Raw genomic sequence first — 16,451 nt, forward strand, 5'->3', positions numbered from 1 at the left:
CTATATTTCAATAAAAATTTTTTAATAAGATTAACATTTAACACTCCTTCCATAATCACAATGCATTCAAACATATAGTAATTAACTAGAAATAAAATAAGTTGAATTACTGTACCAAAAAGAAAAAAAATTTTTGAATATACAGTACGTCTATACAGATCAACCTTTTTCCTAAAGTTATTCTGCTTCCAACAGATACCTTTTGATCAACTTTAGGTTAGTTGATTTACCTTATTTTCTTTGCTAATGTAGTCCAGCTGCAAACACCAAGGATGAGTCCAGATTCTACTTAACATCTGAAAATCTTGGAAAAGTTTTGCACCTGCCTTTCCTCTTCCACCTTCACTGCTATTACCTACACCTGATCAAAAGAAAAAAAAGAGTTAATGTTAAGACATAAGAATTTTCTAACTCAACCAAGGTGTTTCTAAATTAGGGCCTTTATCTGTGCCTCGGACTCCTTTGCCCATGTAGAGAATCTTATAGGCCCTCTTTCTCAGAAAATTTCAAAACATATAAAATAAATAGGGTTACAAAAGAAACCCATTATACAGAAATTATCAAGATGTTTAAAAACAAGCTTTTGATATAGTGGTATGTGTACCTTATTAATGCATTAAATAACAAACTATAGCAGTAATTTTAACAACTGCCTGAAATTCTGAAGCATTGATAAAGGTAAATTTGAGATATCGGTAATGACGATAATATATAGAAATATTTCTGATTTCTAGTGGTAACAAAGTCACAATTAATATTAATACTACTTTGGTTTGTTGCCTACATTAATAATTGGAAAAATGCTGTATTTTTGATAGAGGTTAGTGAAAACATGTAATTTTTTTCTTATTCAGGTCCTAGATTCTAACCATAGACCCTAGATTACGAACTTCTGCTTTAGATAAAGCCACTCTCTATATACAGCATTTTAGCAACTCTTTTCAATTATTCTTACACCAAAAAAAAACTACCTCTAAAACTTATGTTTTTCATGTTGGAAAAAATAGATTTCTTTTGCCCAGAGTAATTTCAACAAAATTATATATTTTATATGAAAATGAAGTGAAAATTAAATGAATGCACATTTCATTAATATGACAAAATCATCAAGAGGGTAAAACACAGAAGAACAAAGCTGACTTTTTTTTTAATAAATTTATTTTTGGCTGTATTGGGTCTCTGTTGCTGCACACGGGCTTTCTCTAGTGGCGGCAAGCAGGGCCTACTCTTCATTGCGGTGCACAGGCTTCCATTGTGGTGGCTTCACTTGTTGTGGAGCACGGGCTCTAGGCGCACAGGCTCCAATAGCTGTGGCACGCAGGCTCAGTAGTTGTGGCTCACGGGGTCTAGAGTGCAGGCTCAGTAGTTGTGGCGCATGGGCTTAGTTGCTCCGTGGCATGTGGGACCTTCCCCGACCAGGGCTGGAACCCGTGTCCCCTGCATTGGCAGGTGGATTCTTAACCACTGCACCACCAGGGAAGCCCAAAGCTGACTTTTTTAAAAAACAGCATTTAAGCAATAACATTTTTCTGTCCACAGTTTTAAAAGATGTAAATTCACTGATAATTAATGTCTTCTCTCCATGAGGGACAGGAGTATATTCAGTAATAATATGAAATATGAATAAGAATGCATAAACGTCTGGTACTGATTATTTTGCCTGATAGAGGTATTTCCACTGTGTATGACAGAAATCATTGCTGTGAAAATTGAGGCATCTAATTTCTTGATATACAACTGTTCATAGCATTCCCTTCTAATTCTTTTATTTCTGTAAGGTCAGTAGTAATGCTCTTTCATTCTTGATTTTAGTTATTTGTATCTGCTCTATTTATTACTTTGTAAGTACAACTAAAGAGTTATCAATTATCTTGATTGTTTCAAAAAACCAAGTTTTGGTTTCAATAATTTTCTCTACTGTTTTCCTTTTTTCCTTTATATTTATTTCTGATTAGTCTTCATTATCTCCTTCCTTCTTCTTGCCTTGGGTTCAGTTTGCTCTTACTTTAGTTTCTTAAGGTAGAAAGTTAGTTATAAATTTGAGATCTTCTTTCTTAATATAGGCATTTACAGCCATAAATTTCCCTGGAAGCATTGCTTTACCTGCATCCCCTATTTTAGTATCTTATGTTTTCATTTTCATTTACCTCTAAATGTTTTCTAATTTCCTTTGTGATTTCTTCTTTTGACTCATTGGTTACTTAAGAGCATGTTATTTACACATATTTGTGAATTTTCTCACTTTCCTTCAGTTATTGGTTTGTAATTTCATTCTAATGTGGTTAAAGAAAATATTTTGTGTGGATTTTATTCTTTTATATTAAATGAGGCTTGTGTTATGCTCTAAAATATGGTTTATCTTGGAGAATGTTCCATGTGCACTCAAGAGGAATGTGTATTCTGCTCCTATTGGATGGACTGTTCTACAGATGTCAGTTAGGCCTAGTTGATTCATAAGTGCTTTTCAAGTCTTCTATTTCCTTGCTGATCTTCTGCCTAGCTGTTCTATCCAATATTGAAAGCCTTATGAGTTTTTTAAATTAATGTGAAGAAATGAGAGATTTCAAAAATTAGTAAGCTAAACAACTACCATTTATTCTCCAAGAAAGGCTGATTAAAGTCAATTTTTATTTTGGTGGGTGAGAACTACTCTTGTACATACCATAAACATCTTCTATTCTAAAAAAATTTCTTAAGACTTTTAGGCCTAACTGGCTAGGGTAGAATGTTAAAGGGGAAAAACTGAAGTCTCCCCTACCTACAGTACTGATATGTGTTAGAGTTGATATTCTTTGTGAGGAATGGGAACCACATAAAAAGAATATGCTAATAAGTTAGCCAAATAAACATCCACAGAAAAATGTTCTCTATACAAGAGAACTGACAATTATTATTGAATCATTCTATCCTAAAAAAAAATGTTTTGATGCCAAATGGCTTTATTTGGAAATACAAGCACAAAAAAGGGCAAGTAAATACATAAAGACAAGGGAGTCTTCCTTTCACTTGAACACTTAAGAAGCTGAGGTATGCCTGTATCTTGTTCTGGTTTTGATTTACATTTCCCTGATGGCCAACCATGCTGAGCATCAGTTAGAGCAGTGATACTCAAGCAGAGGGTACATCAAAATCACCTAGAGGGCTTATAAAAATGCAGCTGCCTGAGCCCTACTCCAGAACCACTGAATCAACCTCTAATGTGTGGCACTTAGACCCATTCATTTTTAGAGACAAAAGGATAATACTGTTCTCTATTTTTAAGAGTACAGTTCAGTGGTATTAAGTATAACTGAAATGTTGTGCAACCATCAGCACTCTCCATTTCTAAGACTTTTTTCCATCATCCTAAACAGAAACTCTGTACCCATTAAATGAATCTGACTATTCCAGGCACCTCTAAGTGTAATCACACAGGATTTGTCCTTTTGTGTCTGGCTTATTTCATTTAACATGATGTCTTCAGGATCCGTTCATGTCAGGATTTCTTTCTAAGACTGTAATATTCTATTGTTTGCATATATCACACATTTTGTTCATCTACTCATTACCTGAGGAAGACTTGGATTGCTTCCATCTTTTTGGCTATTATAAATAATGCTATGTAAACATGAATGGGTAAGTATCTATTAGAGTTCTTGCTTTCAATTATTTTGAAAGTGGAATTCTACCTAGAAGTGGAATTGCTGGATCATATGGTAACTCTCTGTTTAACTCTTTGTGTAACTGCCACACTACTTTCTCCACAGGAGCTGTACCATTTTATATTCCTAGCAGCAATGCACCAGGGTTCTAATTTTTCCGTATCATTGCCAACACTTATTATCTTTCTTTATCTGATAGTCATCCTATTGGGTGTGAAGTGGTATCTCTTGGTTTCAATTTACATTTCCTGAATAATTAATGATGATGTAGAGCATCTTTTAATGTGCTTATCAGTCATTTGTATATCTTTTTTGGAGAAATGTCTGTTGAAAACTTTGCCCATTTTTGAATCGGCTTGTTTGGTTTTTCATTGTTGTTGTTGTTAGGTTGTAAGAGTTCTTTATATATTCTGGATATTATCCCCCTTTTAGGAAAGTGACTTACAAATATTTTCTTCCAATTTGTGGACTGTCTTTTTATGTGCTCCATTTTTGCATTCCTTAAGACAGTGTATGGATTTTTTTTTTTTTTTTTTTTTTTTTTTTTTTTTTTGCGGTATGCGGGCCTCTCACTGCTGTGGCCTCCCCCGTTGCGGAGCACAGGCTCCGGACGCGCAGGCCCAGCGGCCATGGCCCACGGGCCCAGCCGCTCCGCGGCACATGGGATCCTCCCAGACCGGGGCACGAACCCGCATCCCCTGCATCGGCAGGCGGACTCTCAACCACTGCGCCACCAGGGAGGCCCTAGTGTATGGATTTTAATACTGATTTAGGCTTAAAATCAGGCTGTTTGAAAACTAAGTATTCACACTTGTAAAACCTAAAGTTGTTTACTGAAGGCAGAGGCTTACATGTAAATATAAACTTCTGACACTTGATGGTAAAAGGGAAGACTGCGGGATACTTTTTAGAGAACAAAGGAAAATTAAGAGGATGTTAATTTTCTTGAAATTCATTAAATTTAGCCTCTCATGACTTTAATTCTGTAAATATTAAATATATTATAAATTATCACTACTAAAACTAACATCAAATTGTTGCTAGTATCAAAAGCAAAGTTTATGTGAACTTTTAAAAGCCAAGTCAAATATAAAAAGAGTCAAATATAGAAACAAAAGAATTTCTGGAATATGTAACAGAAAAAATACCAAACATTTTAAATGCAAGTGAGATAGGTGAGTGACATTTTGGGAGAAACACTTTGATGATTTCAGTGAGAATCAAGATAAAGTAACCTTTAATATAATCCATTTAGCTTTTTATGGAAGTTTTTTCAAGGGGGCTATTAACTCAGTTTATTCTACTTTAAGGAAAATAAAACATCACATTTAGTAGGGGGAAAACCCAAGACATTCTCATGACTGAAAGATTCATGGCATCAGATAATAATTTAGCAATTATACCTTTCTGAGTTTAGAAGCTTTGGCAATTAGTACTTTAGATATTTACTCCTATCAACTGAAGTCACAAAGAATGAGGTCCCTTTAATTCTTAAATACTGTACTGCTCTCAAAGAGTACATTTTAATATCTATACATGAGCTATTAACATTTTGCTGTTGGTTATTAAAGACAACTGATTCTTTAATATTTGAAAACATCTAGTACATTCCTCACAATAAAACAAAATTTCAAATGGAGAAAATATTAAATGACCAAATTTAGTACCCTTTATTACTCAGAGATTAATGAAACATAGGTCTGATAATCCCTCTCTTTCTCTCTCTCATTGGAATTTCTATATTTGGTTACTTAATCATGTCTGCAAGTTTTGTCATTCAAAACAGAATGGTACTGATAGAATAAATCTAATAGCTTATGATTACTATACAAATGAAACTGTGTGCCTTGCTGCAAATGATCTCCTTCCAAAAGTCAGTCAGAAAATTGTTTTTATAATACAGCAAAACAACATTTCTATAAAATAAAAACATTCAAATCCTCTTTTCCCCAAAGCAGAACAACTGTTGAGGACTATCATCATTATTCTACTTTCTAAAATGCACTGCTGGGCTTCCCTGGTGGCGCAGTGGTTGAGAGTCCGCCTGCCGATGCAGGGGACACGGGTTCGTGCCCCGATCCTGGAAGATCCCACATGCCGCGGAGCGGCTGGGCCCGCGAGCCATGGCCGCGGAGCCTGTGTGTCCGGAGCCTGTGTTCTGCAACGGGAGAGGCCACAGCAGTGAGAGGCCCGCGTACAGCAAAAAAAAAAAAAAAAAAAAAAAAAAATGCACTGCTGTCACAAAGAGTATTACTTTAACTATTGATAGGATATGAAGTATCATTCTAATATGTGTGTATACACCTCCACCCTCCATTATTTTTTGATCAACTATTGTATCCACAATGGCTGAAGGGTGCCTTCTAACCTGTAGCTCCTAAATAAATCTGGCACATCACCTGGGGAAAGGTACCAGAATAAAGTGACTTACAAGTAAAAAAATTCACTCCAGACCAAACAGAAACTAAAGTTTTACTCTGTGAACAGTGACAACCTTGGGCACACAGACACACACAAACACGTGAGTTTACTGATGACGAAACAATATCTATTCATTGTATTTTTAAAAATCACATAGAAACTAGTACAAAATAAAGTTCCGCATAATGTCATCACCCAGAAAATAACCTGTTATTAACATTTTTGTGTATTTTAGGCATTTGTGCATATTTTTACTGTAACATTGGGACATAATATGTGCGGTGCTTTGTATTTTGCCTTTTTTTCCCTTCAAACTTTGTCAATTTGATACCTAGGAAATGATTTCATAAATTTGATTTACAGGTTTTTTATTATTAATGTGGTTGGATATTTTTTAAATAATACACTGGAATTTTATTTATCTTGAATATTAGTTTTTTAAATTAGAAATATTTTGTGCTTTTACAATATAAACATACCCATTTTATGCAAATGTAAAATTGCAAAAGAACAACTGACTTGGTGAAATTATCAAGACAGCATTCTTCAGAAAAAGAATGCTTTAAGAGAGAAAACAAAAACAATAAACTAAGTGTATTTGTTACCTGTCAAGTGATCTAAGTAGTACTGATAGAGTTTGCACTGAATAGGAGTCATTCTCACAGCTAACACGTATTCATGTTTTGGAGGCAAGAACTTTGTTAATGCTGTATAATCTTTCCTCTGCAATTAATAGAAAGAGAATGAAAATTAGTTAAATATATGACAGGAACTAACTGTTCTAAGAATTATCATTGCTTGCAACTAAAAAAATGTACATAAATAAATAGGTACCAGACATATAAGAAAACATTTACTTAAACATATTTACCCTCTTTAATCACACAATGATCCCATATAATTGAAGTTAATGTATTTCATGTGACTATACAATATGATGCACTGGTAAAAAGATACTGCAACACACCAGGCAGGTTTTAAATTGAAGTGGCCATATTACCAAGTGAGCAATTTAGGTTTTCAAATGGTCTCCTCTATATAGAAAGAAAGAAAAGAAAAAAAGGTGGGGAGGGGATATGGTAGGTAGTGCTAGCAAAAAGACTTGCTTTAATCATACAGTAAAACCGTTGAATCAAAGTTTGATGCAGTCTGGGTTATCCTTTGGGTAAGATGTGCCAACATGCCAGAGGATAACACATAACATCAGGGGGAATGTTTGCCCAACTGAGAAAACAAGCCAAGTATAGGCACTCTTGAAACCATTTAATATAGGAACAGGAAAGAAAGAACACTAATGTGCTAGATACAAATGACTACCTAAACCAGAAAAACACTGCCTAAGTAGCAGCAGTAATACAGAAATACAGTACTAGCTAGTACCTCTGGCTAACCTGAACAAACAGGATGACTTCACCTTATGTAATGGTAGTATATTCAGTCAAAAGGATAGCCTGTCTCATCTGTTACATCTGTTTTGCTACCATTAATATCTAGTGTCTTAAGAAAAATACAGAACTAAGAAAAAATGCACACTGACCAACTGGTCAGTCTCTACATACTTATCTACTCATTATAACAAAGGTTTACTGAAGATCCGTGTGTAAACAACACTATTAGCCCATTAAGGTTACTGTATGTACTTGGAATTAATAAAACTGTTTCTTCAGGATTACATTAATATAGCTTCACTCATAATTCATAACTGCCTTTCCTAAAACCATTTCAAACAAATGAGGTTTGGAATACTATACTATAGAATTAGGTGAGCACAGAAATTTCTTAATCATAATAGCTGTGTTCCTTTTACATACTCCCTATCTTAAGGATGAGAAAATCTAAACAGGAACATATTAACATATGAAGTTATACACCCAGCAAATGAATTAATCAATTATGTTCTAAACCTCTCAATGCAATTTTTTTAAGTTCAATGCTGCATAAACTTTGGAAGAGACTGCAAAGAGATTTAACTATAAAACTACTGATACATACTGAAAGGAGAAAGAAAACACAAAGTTTGAATTCAGAAAACATTTTGAGATTGCAATATATCAAAGTAACAATATTTTATTACTGTGGAATGTACTTGTACCTGAACACATCCAGCTAACATTTCATAGAGAATGTGAGCACGTTTTTTCATTACTCTGACATCTACCATGGTAGAATCTGCACACTGACCATTTTGGATTGGATTTATAAATCGATTCCTGAACTCCTTAATGGATCCAAGCAAATTTTCTTTGATAAAGTTAACCATGCAATGATCTAAGAAAGAAGATATTAGTTCATTAACAACAGTAACGGCTAAAAGAACTGAGAACAATTCTCTGATAAAATGCTCGTGTCAAAAAGGCATGCCATGGAAGCATTACAATTAAGCTACAAAGAAAGAACACCAAACTGAGTGTAGACTAATACTGGTTATCAGTATGATCTAGAACTGGATTACCTAAATCAGATGAGAAACTCAAATAAAACCCATCTCAAAATTCTAGACATGAATGTTTAAGAAAACACCAAAGAACATTTTATTTGAACTCACTAGTCTTTTTAATAGATACTGAGTATAAAACAACTGCTTTATAATTCTAACCATGATTTTATGGTCAGCAAGGGAATCTTGTGAAAAAAACATAGATACTGAATCAAAATAATAAAATCAGGTAATAAACTACTATATCAAATTTCGTATTAACTGATTTAGTTCCAGAAGTCCTTAACAGAGTAATCAGTTGCCCTATACTATACAGGACCACAATGTGAAACAGGGCAACAGTCTATAAATGGGGCAACAGAAAAGGGGGAAACTGGAAGAGACAAAAATATAGACACATATTATAGATAAATATAAACAAGGACAAAGTGAGACAATAACCAGTATTACAAATAATAAAATAGAAAACAGTAACTATAAATACACCAAAAGAATGTAAATAACATAAAAATAACGAAAAGCTATCAGAACAGATTACAATGGGAAATTTCAATTTGTTATTTGCCGAGTAACTCATGTTCCCTCTTTATAAAGCCACCACACACATGAAAATGAGGGAAATTCACAAGTCACTTCCCTGGGTTCACATCATCTATCCTCAGCCTCAGCAAACTATATCCTGACATCAATTCAACATAGCTCTCCTCCAATCTCCACCTTCCTAAAACTTTCATGCTTAGCATTTCTTTTCAATTTCCTATCAGTACCTCCTCCAAAACTGGATATATTTTGTTACAATATCTCTGAATAGTCACAAATGCATTTGTATTTTTTAAGCAATCATTAAGACTTCTGATACCTTGCATATACTTTAAATTCTATATTTGTATTTGAACACTCATAATGGCACACCTCTTGACTGTGGTTTACCATTTATATTTATAAAACATTCCACTTGATGGGCTTCCCTGGTGGCGCAGTGGTTGAGAGTCCGCCTGCCGATGCAGGGGACACGGGTTCGTGCCCCAGTCTGGGAGGATCCCACATGCCGTGGAGCAGCTGGGCCCGTAAGCCACGGCCACTGAGCCTGCGCGTCCGGAGCCTGTGCTCCGCAACGGGAGAGGCCACAGCAGTGAGAGGCCCGCGTACCGCAAAACAAAACAAAACAAAACAAAATATTCCACTTGAAATGAATGGTATACTTTCACAGTAGACTAAGAATGGACCTATGTAGTTCATGGTCAGAGACTATACTAGAATAAACTAAAGATAGGCAGATGGTGATGTGGCAAAAATATATCTGAGGCAATGCCAATACTCTATAGCATAACTACAGATATTGACTCACACTCAATTAGGTTATTTTGAAGTGGGGTTCCCGTTAAAATAATCCTCCTCCTTGATCGTATAGAATTCATAGCTTTTGAAACAGCAGATGCTTCATTTTTTAGAATATGGCCTTCATCACAAACAACAAAGTCAGGGCCTAGAAAGACAACATTTAATTAACATATAATAAAACTAAAAATATAATCCATTTAAGTAAAGTTAATCGTTTTACAGTGCTGCTCTTGTGGAAAGATAAAACAACATCCTGATAAGTTATATTTTGTCTGTATATGGTTAATGTGGCTCTCACTAGTATTAATTTTATTAAAGTAGAGTATTAAAGTACAACTATGGCTGGTACTTAAGGTTCTCTGAGAGTACAAAAATAGGCAAGAATAGAAATAATCACACAGATGAAAAGATCCCAAGAAATCTGGGGTATCTGAAAAAAAAAGTATCTTTTACAAATGAAAAACAGTATCTAAAGATACATTTCAGCACTAATGTATCAAGTTAAAACTATCAACTGAGACTAAAAGCAATTTATATATACATGAAACGACAAATTTCACAAGTTACATTTTAAGAAATAATATATAAATCACAATAGGCCAAGTAGTATTTCCCATTTGACTTATTCCTAATAACTAATACCCATTGCTGGGGAAAAATTTAACTGATAAAGGACCACTAAACTGATTGTTACATGGGTATGGGGGTTGGGGGGAAAACACTTTCCAAGCTGTAAAAGATCTCACAGCTGAGAGTGACTCTTTCAAAATAAATACATATGATTATTTTATGAAAATAACCATATGTATTCTTTGCTAAAGCATCCTATAAACACAATTTGCTTGCTGCTTAACAAGTACACACAAATTACTTAAATATTGATTTAAACAACAGCAGTTGTCAAATTATCCCCTATATGTTAGGCATTATAGAAAATGCATCTTCTATGTGATTTCAAAAGTAACTGCTTCAGTATGCCTGATCAAATAACACAACTGTTATTCAGTATTTAGATGGGGCTACATGAATAGTAAGACATTTTTAAATTACTAATCGACTTTCTAAAAACTAAAATATGTATCTTGCCTTGTAAATTACCTTTTACAGAAGTGATTTAAATGATTTCTACCACCTAATATTCAGTGTTCATGAGGGTGTGGTGAAGCAGGTACTCTCATATATTCTTTGTGGAAGTCTAAATTAGTATCAAACATTCTGGAAGACAATTTTACAGTATCTCTTAAAATATAAAATATGTGCACCCTTGACCCAAATTTCAACTTCTAGGAATTTATCCTTAAGATATACTTCCAGGAGTACCCCAAGATACATAAAATATTCTCTGAAGTATTGTCTGTTTAGGGTGGAAAATTGGAAACAACTTAGAAGCTTGGCAAAGGGGGTTAATAAAACTATGCTATAATGGAATGTCACAGAACTAAAATTAATGATGTAGATTTCTACGTAATAACCTTGAAAGATATGCCAAATATGTTATTTATATTATTAAACAAAAAGAAGAGTTTCAATATCTATATTATGATCCCATTTGTATTTAAACAACCACCTCAGAAAGGGTGATTTTTATCTATATATACATATATGTAGTAAAGGATTAATCTGGCCCAAAGAAAAGTTTAGCCTTTGCCTCCACCTCTAGGGAGGTAACCTCTAAACTCCTGGAATGTCTGGCCTGATAAAAATATCTCTGCTCACCTGGATGGCTTGGGACAAATCAGATAGTCTATGCTAACATGATGGGGGATGAAGGGAGAGCAGCTTTGGTCATGTGGCATCTTCTCAACTTCTGGAGGGGCTAGAGACTAAGATCACCCACATGGGTGGTCAACCATGTCTATGTGACCAAGCCCAAACTCTAGATACCAAGGCTCGGATGAGTGTGCCTGGTTGGCAATACTCCATGTGTATTGTCACACATCACTTCTGGGAGAAGTAAGTGCTGCCTGCACGATTCCACTAACAAACTGGGTGTGGAACTCTCCTGGGCCCTGTCCTATGTGCCTTTTCCTGTTGCTGATTCTAATCTGTATCCTTTCACTGTAATAAACCATAACCATGAGTATAAAGGCTTTTCTGAGTTCTGTGAATCCTAGTGAATTACTGAACCTGAAAGTGGCCTTGGGAACATCCAAATACTGCAATATAAAATACATGCTTGCAAAAAATATATAATTTAAAAATAGGCAGAGGATCCAAAGAGACATTTTTCCAAAGACATACAAATGGGCAACAGGTACATAAAAAGCTCCTCAACATCACTAATCATCAGGAAAATGCAAATTAAAACCACAATGAGATATCACCTCCCACCTATTAGAATGGCTATGATTAAAAAAACAAAAAACAAACAAACAAAAAAACAAGAAATAACAAGTGTTGGTGAGGATGTGGAGAGAAGGGAACCCTTGTGCACTGTTGGTGAGAATATAAATTGTTACAGCCACTATGGAAAACAGTTAAGGAGGTTCCTCAAAAAACTAAAAACAGAACTACCATATGATCCAGCAATTCCACTCCTGGGGATATAACTGGAAAAACTGAAAACAATAATTTGAAAAGATACACACCCCAATGTTCACAGCACCACTAATAATTGCAAGAGCCAAGATATGGAAGCAAACCAACTGTCGTCAGATGAAAGGATAAAGAAGATGTCTGTCTGTCTGTCTCTCTCTCTCTCTCTCTCTCTCACACACACACACACACACACAGAGGAATGTTACTCAGCTATAAAAAAGAATGAAATTCTGCCATTTGCAGCAATATGAATGGATCTAGAGAATACTATGCTTAGTGAAATAAGTCAAACAGAGAAAGACAAATACTGTATGATAACACATGTGGAATCTAAAAAACAAAACAAACAAATGTATATAGCAAAACAGAAAATGACTCACAGATATGGAAAACAAACTAGTGGTTACCAGTGGGGAGAGAGAAGGGGGGAGGGGCAAGATAGGGATATGAGACTGAAAGATACAAACCACTATGTATAAAACACATAAGCAACAAGGATGTATCGTATAGCACAGGGAATTATAGCCATTATCTTGTAATAATTTTTAATAGAGTATAATCTGTAAAAATACTGAATCAGTATGCTGAACACCTGAAACTAACATAATGCTGTAAATGAAGTATACCCCAATTTTTTTAAAAAAAACATTAAACTACATTACAAAGAATAAACTTTAATGTATGCAAATAAAATGAAGGAACTGACCTATGTAACTTTAGAAAATGATGCTTGGAAACTATAAAGCTACAGACAAAAGCAATCATACATAAGCACTGTACTCTAGTTGGTAAATTTGTTTCTCACGAGGGTATAGGTTAATAATTCTAAAACTACTTTACAAATATGATGAGGCTGAATAAATAAGTAAATGGATAGTGGATGGTTGAAGCCAAGATTCTCACTGTTGAAAAAGATAAGGAACAGAATAACAAAAAAAGACTAAAATGAACCCTATGATACTGAATTAGAGTCAAATATATCATTATGACATCAAGTTTATGTTTATAAACACACATACACACACACACACACAGAAATAGATCTGTGTATATACCTGGATTCGTAGATCTATCACCTAGTTCTGTCTGCTGAGTGAACCTAGAAGCAATGACACTGCAGTAGCAACAAACACACCCAGTGCCCAGATCTTGGTTCGTAAACACCATTTTTCAGTGAAAGGAACCACGCATGGTTCCTTGTTGAAATGATGGACTCTGGGGCAAGGACAAATTAACATGATCCTAGAGCATACTACCAGAAAGTAATGAAGTGCTCAAAAAAATCAAAAGGATAAAACATCAAAGGAATACAGGAACCAATCTGAAAGAGCTCCCAGTGGACAAACTGGAACAATCTGAGCAACAAAATAAATAATACAGTGCTAGTTCTAACACATAAACTAATAATAGATGATTAATCTATCCTGATATAAGTCAATGACTGATTAAATAAATGGGTAAGAAGGGACAAATCTTTCTTAAAGAAAAATTCCAAATTTAAGTGTAGATACTGCCCACTACAAGAGATGGAGCTTAATTTTTGCCCTCCCCCCACTTGGATGGGCTAGACTTAGTGACCGGCAAAGAACAGACACAGGTGAAAACAGTAACTCTACAGCAGAGAAACCTGGCAAACACTACCTTAACCAAGTGATGAAAATTAACATCACTAGTGATGTCATGTGGATCTAATTTACCCTTGATATGTGAGGAAAGGATACTACACCTCTAGTACATTATTTCAAAAACCTATAACCCCAGTCTAATCACAAGGAAAACAACAGATACTAGTGAACATCCTACAGGATACTTTAACAGTACTCCACAAGACTGACAAGATAACAGAAAATAAAAGAAAGACTAAGAAACTGTCACAGACCAGAGGAGACTGTGGAGACATTACAATTAAATGCAATGTGGTACCCTGGATGAGATCCTGGAACAGAAAGTGAACAGTAATATTAAACTGGTAGAATTCAAATATAGTTTGGAGTTTAGTTAATAATATACCAATTTCTTAGTTTTGACAAATCTGCCATGGCAATGTAAGATGAACAGTGGGGGATTTGGGTTCAAGGTAAATGGGAGCGTTCTTTACTATCATTTCAACTTTTCTGTAAACAAAAAAAAAAACACAAAATATTCCAAAATAAATTTTTTAAGTGTCACTAAATGACTTACATGGAAATAACAAACGTTACTCTTCATGTTATGAGCTTTAATTTCTTTTTAATTCACTTCCTCATGATCACCATATTAAGCATCTGAAACTTGTTTAAACTGTTCCAAGGAAACCTTCTGAAAAACATGCTATTCACTAGCTCATAGCACTCTGACAACAAAACAACCACAGGACTTCTAGATGACTATTTTAATCATGAGAAAATGATAAACTTATTATTAGGCCTTAACACTTACAACGGCAATTAGTTTGGTACATGCTAATTACATCATTATCTAAAAAAAAGAGGCAAAAGGGTACAAACTTTCAGTGATAAGATGAATAAGGTCTGAGGACCTAATGTATAAATAACATCGTAATAACATGGCAACTGATAACAATGTATTGTATAACTGAAATCTGCTAAATGAGTAGAGCATAAATGTTCTGACCAAAAAAGAAAAAGAAAACAAGTGAGGTAATGATGTGTAACTCAAAGGGGGTTATCCTTTCACAGTGTATACATATATCAAATCATCACATTGTACACTTTAATTATGTTACAATTTTACTTCTCAATTAAACCTCAATAAAGCTGAAAAAATAAATTAAAAATTAAAAGTAAAATTATAAAGGGGCAAAGTCAAGGATTCTAAATAATACTTGGATTAAATAATTCTAAATTATTTTGGCAGTGAAAAATTGGACTTTCTCAACAAACATCTGAAGTCTCAACAGTGTCTTAAAGTAATTAGATATGACAAAATAAAGTTTGAAAATGAAAAAATATAGAATACAAACAACCAAATATTAATTGGTTCTGCGGATCGTACAACTTGCTGCTTTTACAAGTCACAAGTAAGAATCAAATATTTGGATCTTGCATCATGAAGATTACTGTTAGAAGGAATGACAGCCAATTCTTCTAATGACATAAAGTTGGGAAAGAAACGTAAAGAACTGTTTTCAGAGTATAGAGAGAGCTCTTGTAATCATCTAATATTCAGACAGTCAGAAGAATCTGCGATTGTGACACAGGTACCTGGTGAATTTTTAATGGTTTACAAGGTCTCCCTTGAAAACCTCAAACACTTCCAGACTCAGCAAATGAATTCTGAACATCTGGCAATATTAAGGGTAATTTCATCTTAATGAAATTATACTAAGAAACAAACAGAAGGCAAAAACCTGAATGATAAACAAAAACCAGCTACTTAGTAGTTGGTCAATTAGTATTTGTTAAATATAAGCATATTTTTCATTCAACTTGTTTCTTTAACTCAGTGCCTGTTAATATCTTACCTGGATCAACCAAAGCTTTGTTAAATATTTCTTTAAGTTTCCTACTCTTCACATTCCTTCCTTGAGCAAGATTTCTGTACATCTCATAGCCTATGATCATAACACCACCATCTTCTTGCCATCTTTGCAGCATGTAGCTTCTCTCCTGAGGACGTTTCACAGTTGCTAATTCAGAGACCTTTTGTGAGGAAATAAAGATTTTTAAAGGTAGGAATGTATGAATACTAAATATGCCCACTGAAATATGCATCATTGGTAATTAAAAATATTTTTATTTTACTATATGAATTTCATGCAGTTATTCTAATAGAAAACATTCTAAATATGATACCTCAAGCTTCTCATCATCTTTTAATCCCTCTTGCCACTTCTCAAATTCATTCATCCAATTCAAAGCAGTATTAAGAGGACAAACCACTAAAGCTGTGCTGAAATCCAATTTGTCACACAAAAGAACCGTATGAAGAAAGCTTACCACCTACAAGAAAACAAATTAAGTTGTCACCTTCATTTAAGTATCTGCAAAAAAAATTAATAAATTTAACAAACTTACAATAGTTGGGTTTTTGGATTTTGTTTTGTTTTTTGATTTTTGGTTTAAACAATAAAG

At 34.3% G+C, this 16,451-nt stretch overlaps 1 protein-coding gene across 7 annotated transcripts in view; it reads right to left on the reverse strand.

Annotated features, from left to right (window-relative positions):
* The window catches only part of ATRX (ATRX chromatin remodeler), a 234,116-nt gene that overhangs the window by 87,522 nt on the left and 130,143 nt on the right, over positions 1 to 16,451 (reverse strand). For all 7 annotated transcript variants that reach the window (XM_082610811.1, XM_082610808.1, XM_082610806.1 and 4 more), the window contains 6 exons: positions 16,173 to 16,319; positions 15,842 to 16,019; positions 9,848 to 9,985; positions 8,155 to 8,330; positions 6,668 to 6,785; positions 231 to 361 (listed from right to left, as the gene is read on the reverse strand). In XM_082610811.1, the coding sequence (XP_082466937.1) occupies positions 231 to 361; positions 6,668 to 6,785; positions 8,155 to 8,330; positions 9,848 to 9,985; positions 15,842 to 16,019; positions 16,173 to 16,319 (888 nt within the window). The remainder of the gene's footprint in view (positions 1 to 230; positions 362 to 6,667; positions 6,786 to 8,154; positions 8,331 to 9,847; positions 9,986 to 15,841; positions 16,020 to 16,172; positions 16,320 to 16,451) is intronic.

Source organism: Mesoplodon mirus (assembly GCF_964341445.2).
Source record: "Mesoplodon mirus genome assembly, chromosome: X".
Taxonomy (NCBI): Eukaryota; Metazoa; Chordata; class Mammalia; order Artiodactyla; family Ziphiidae; genus Mesoplodon; species Mesoplodon mirus.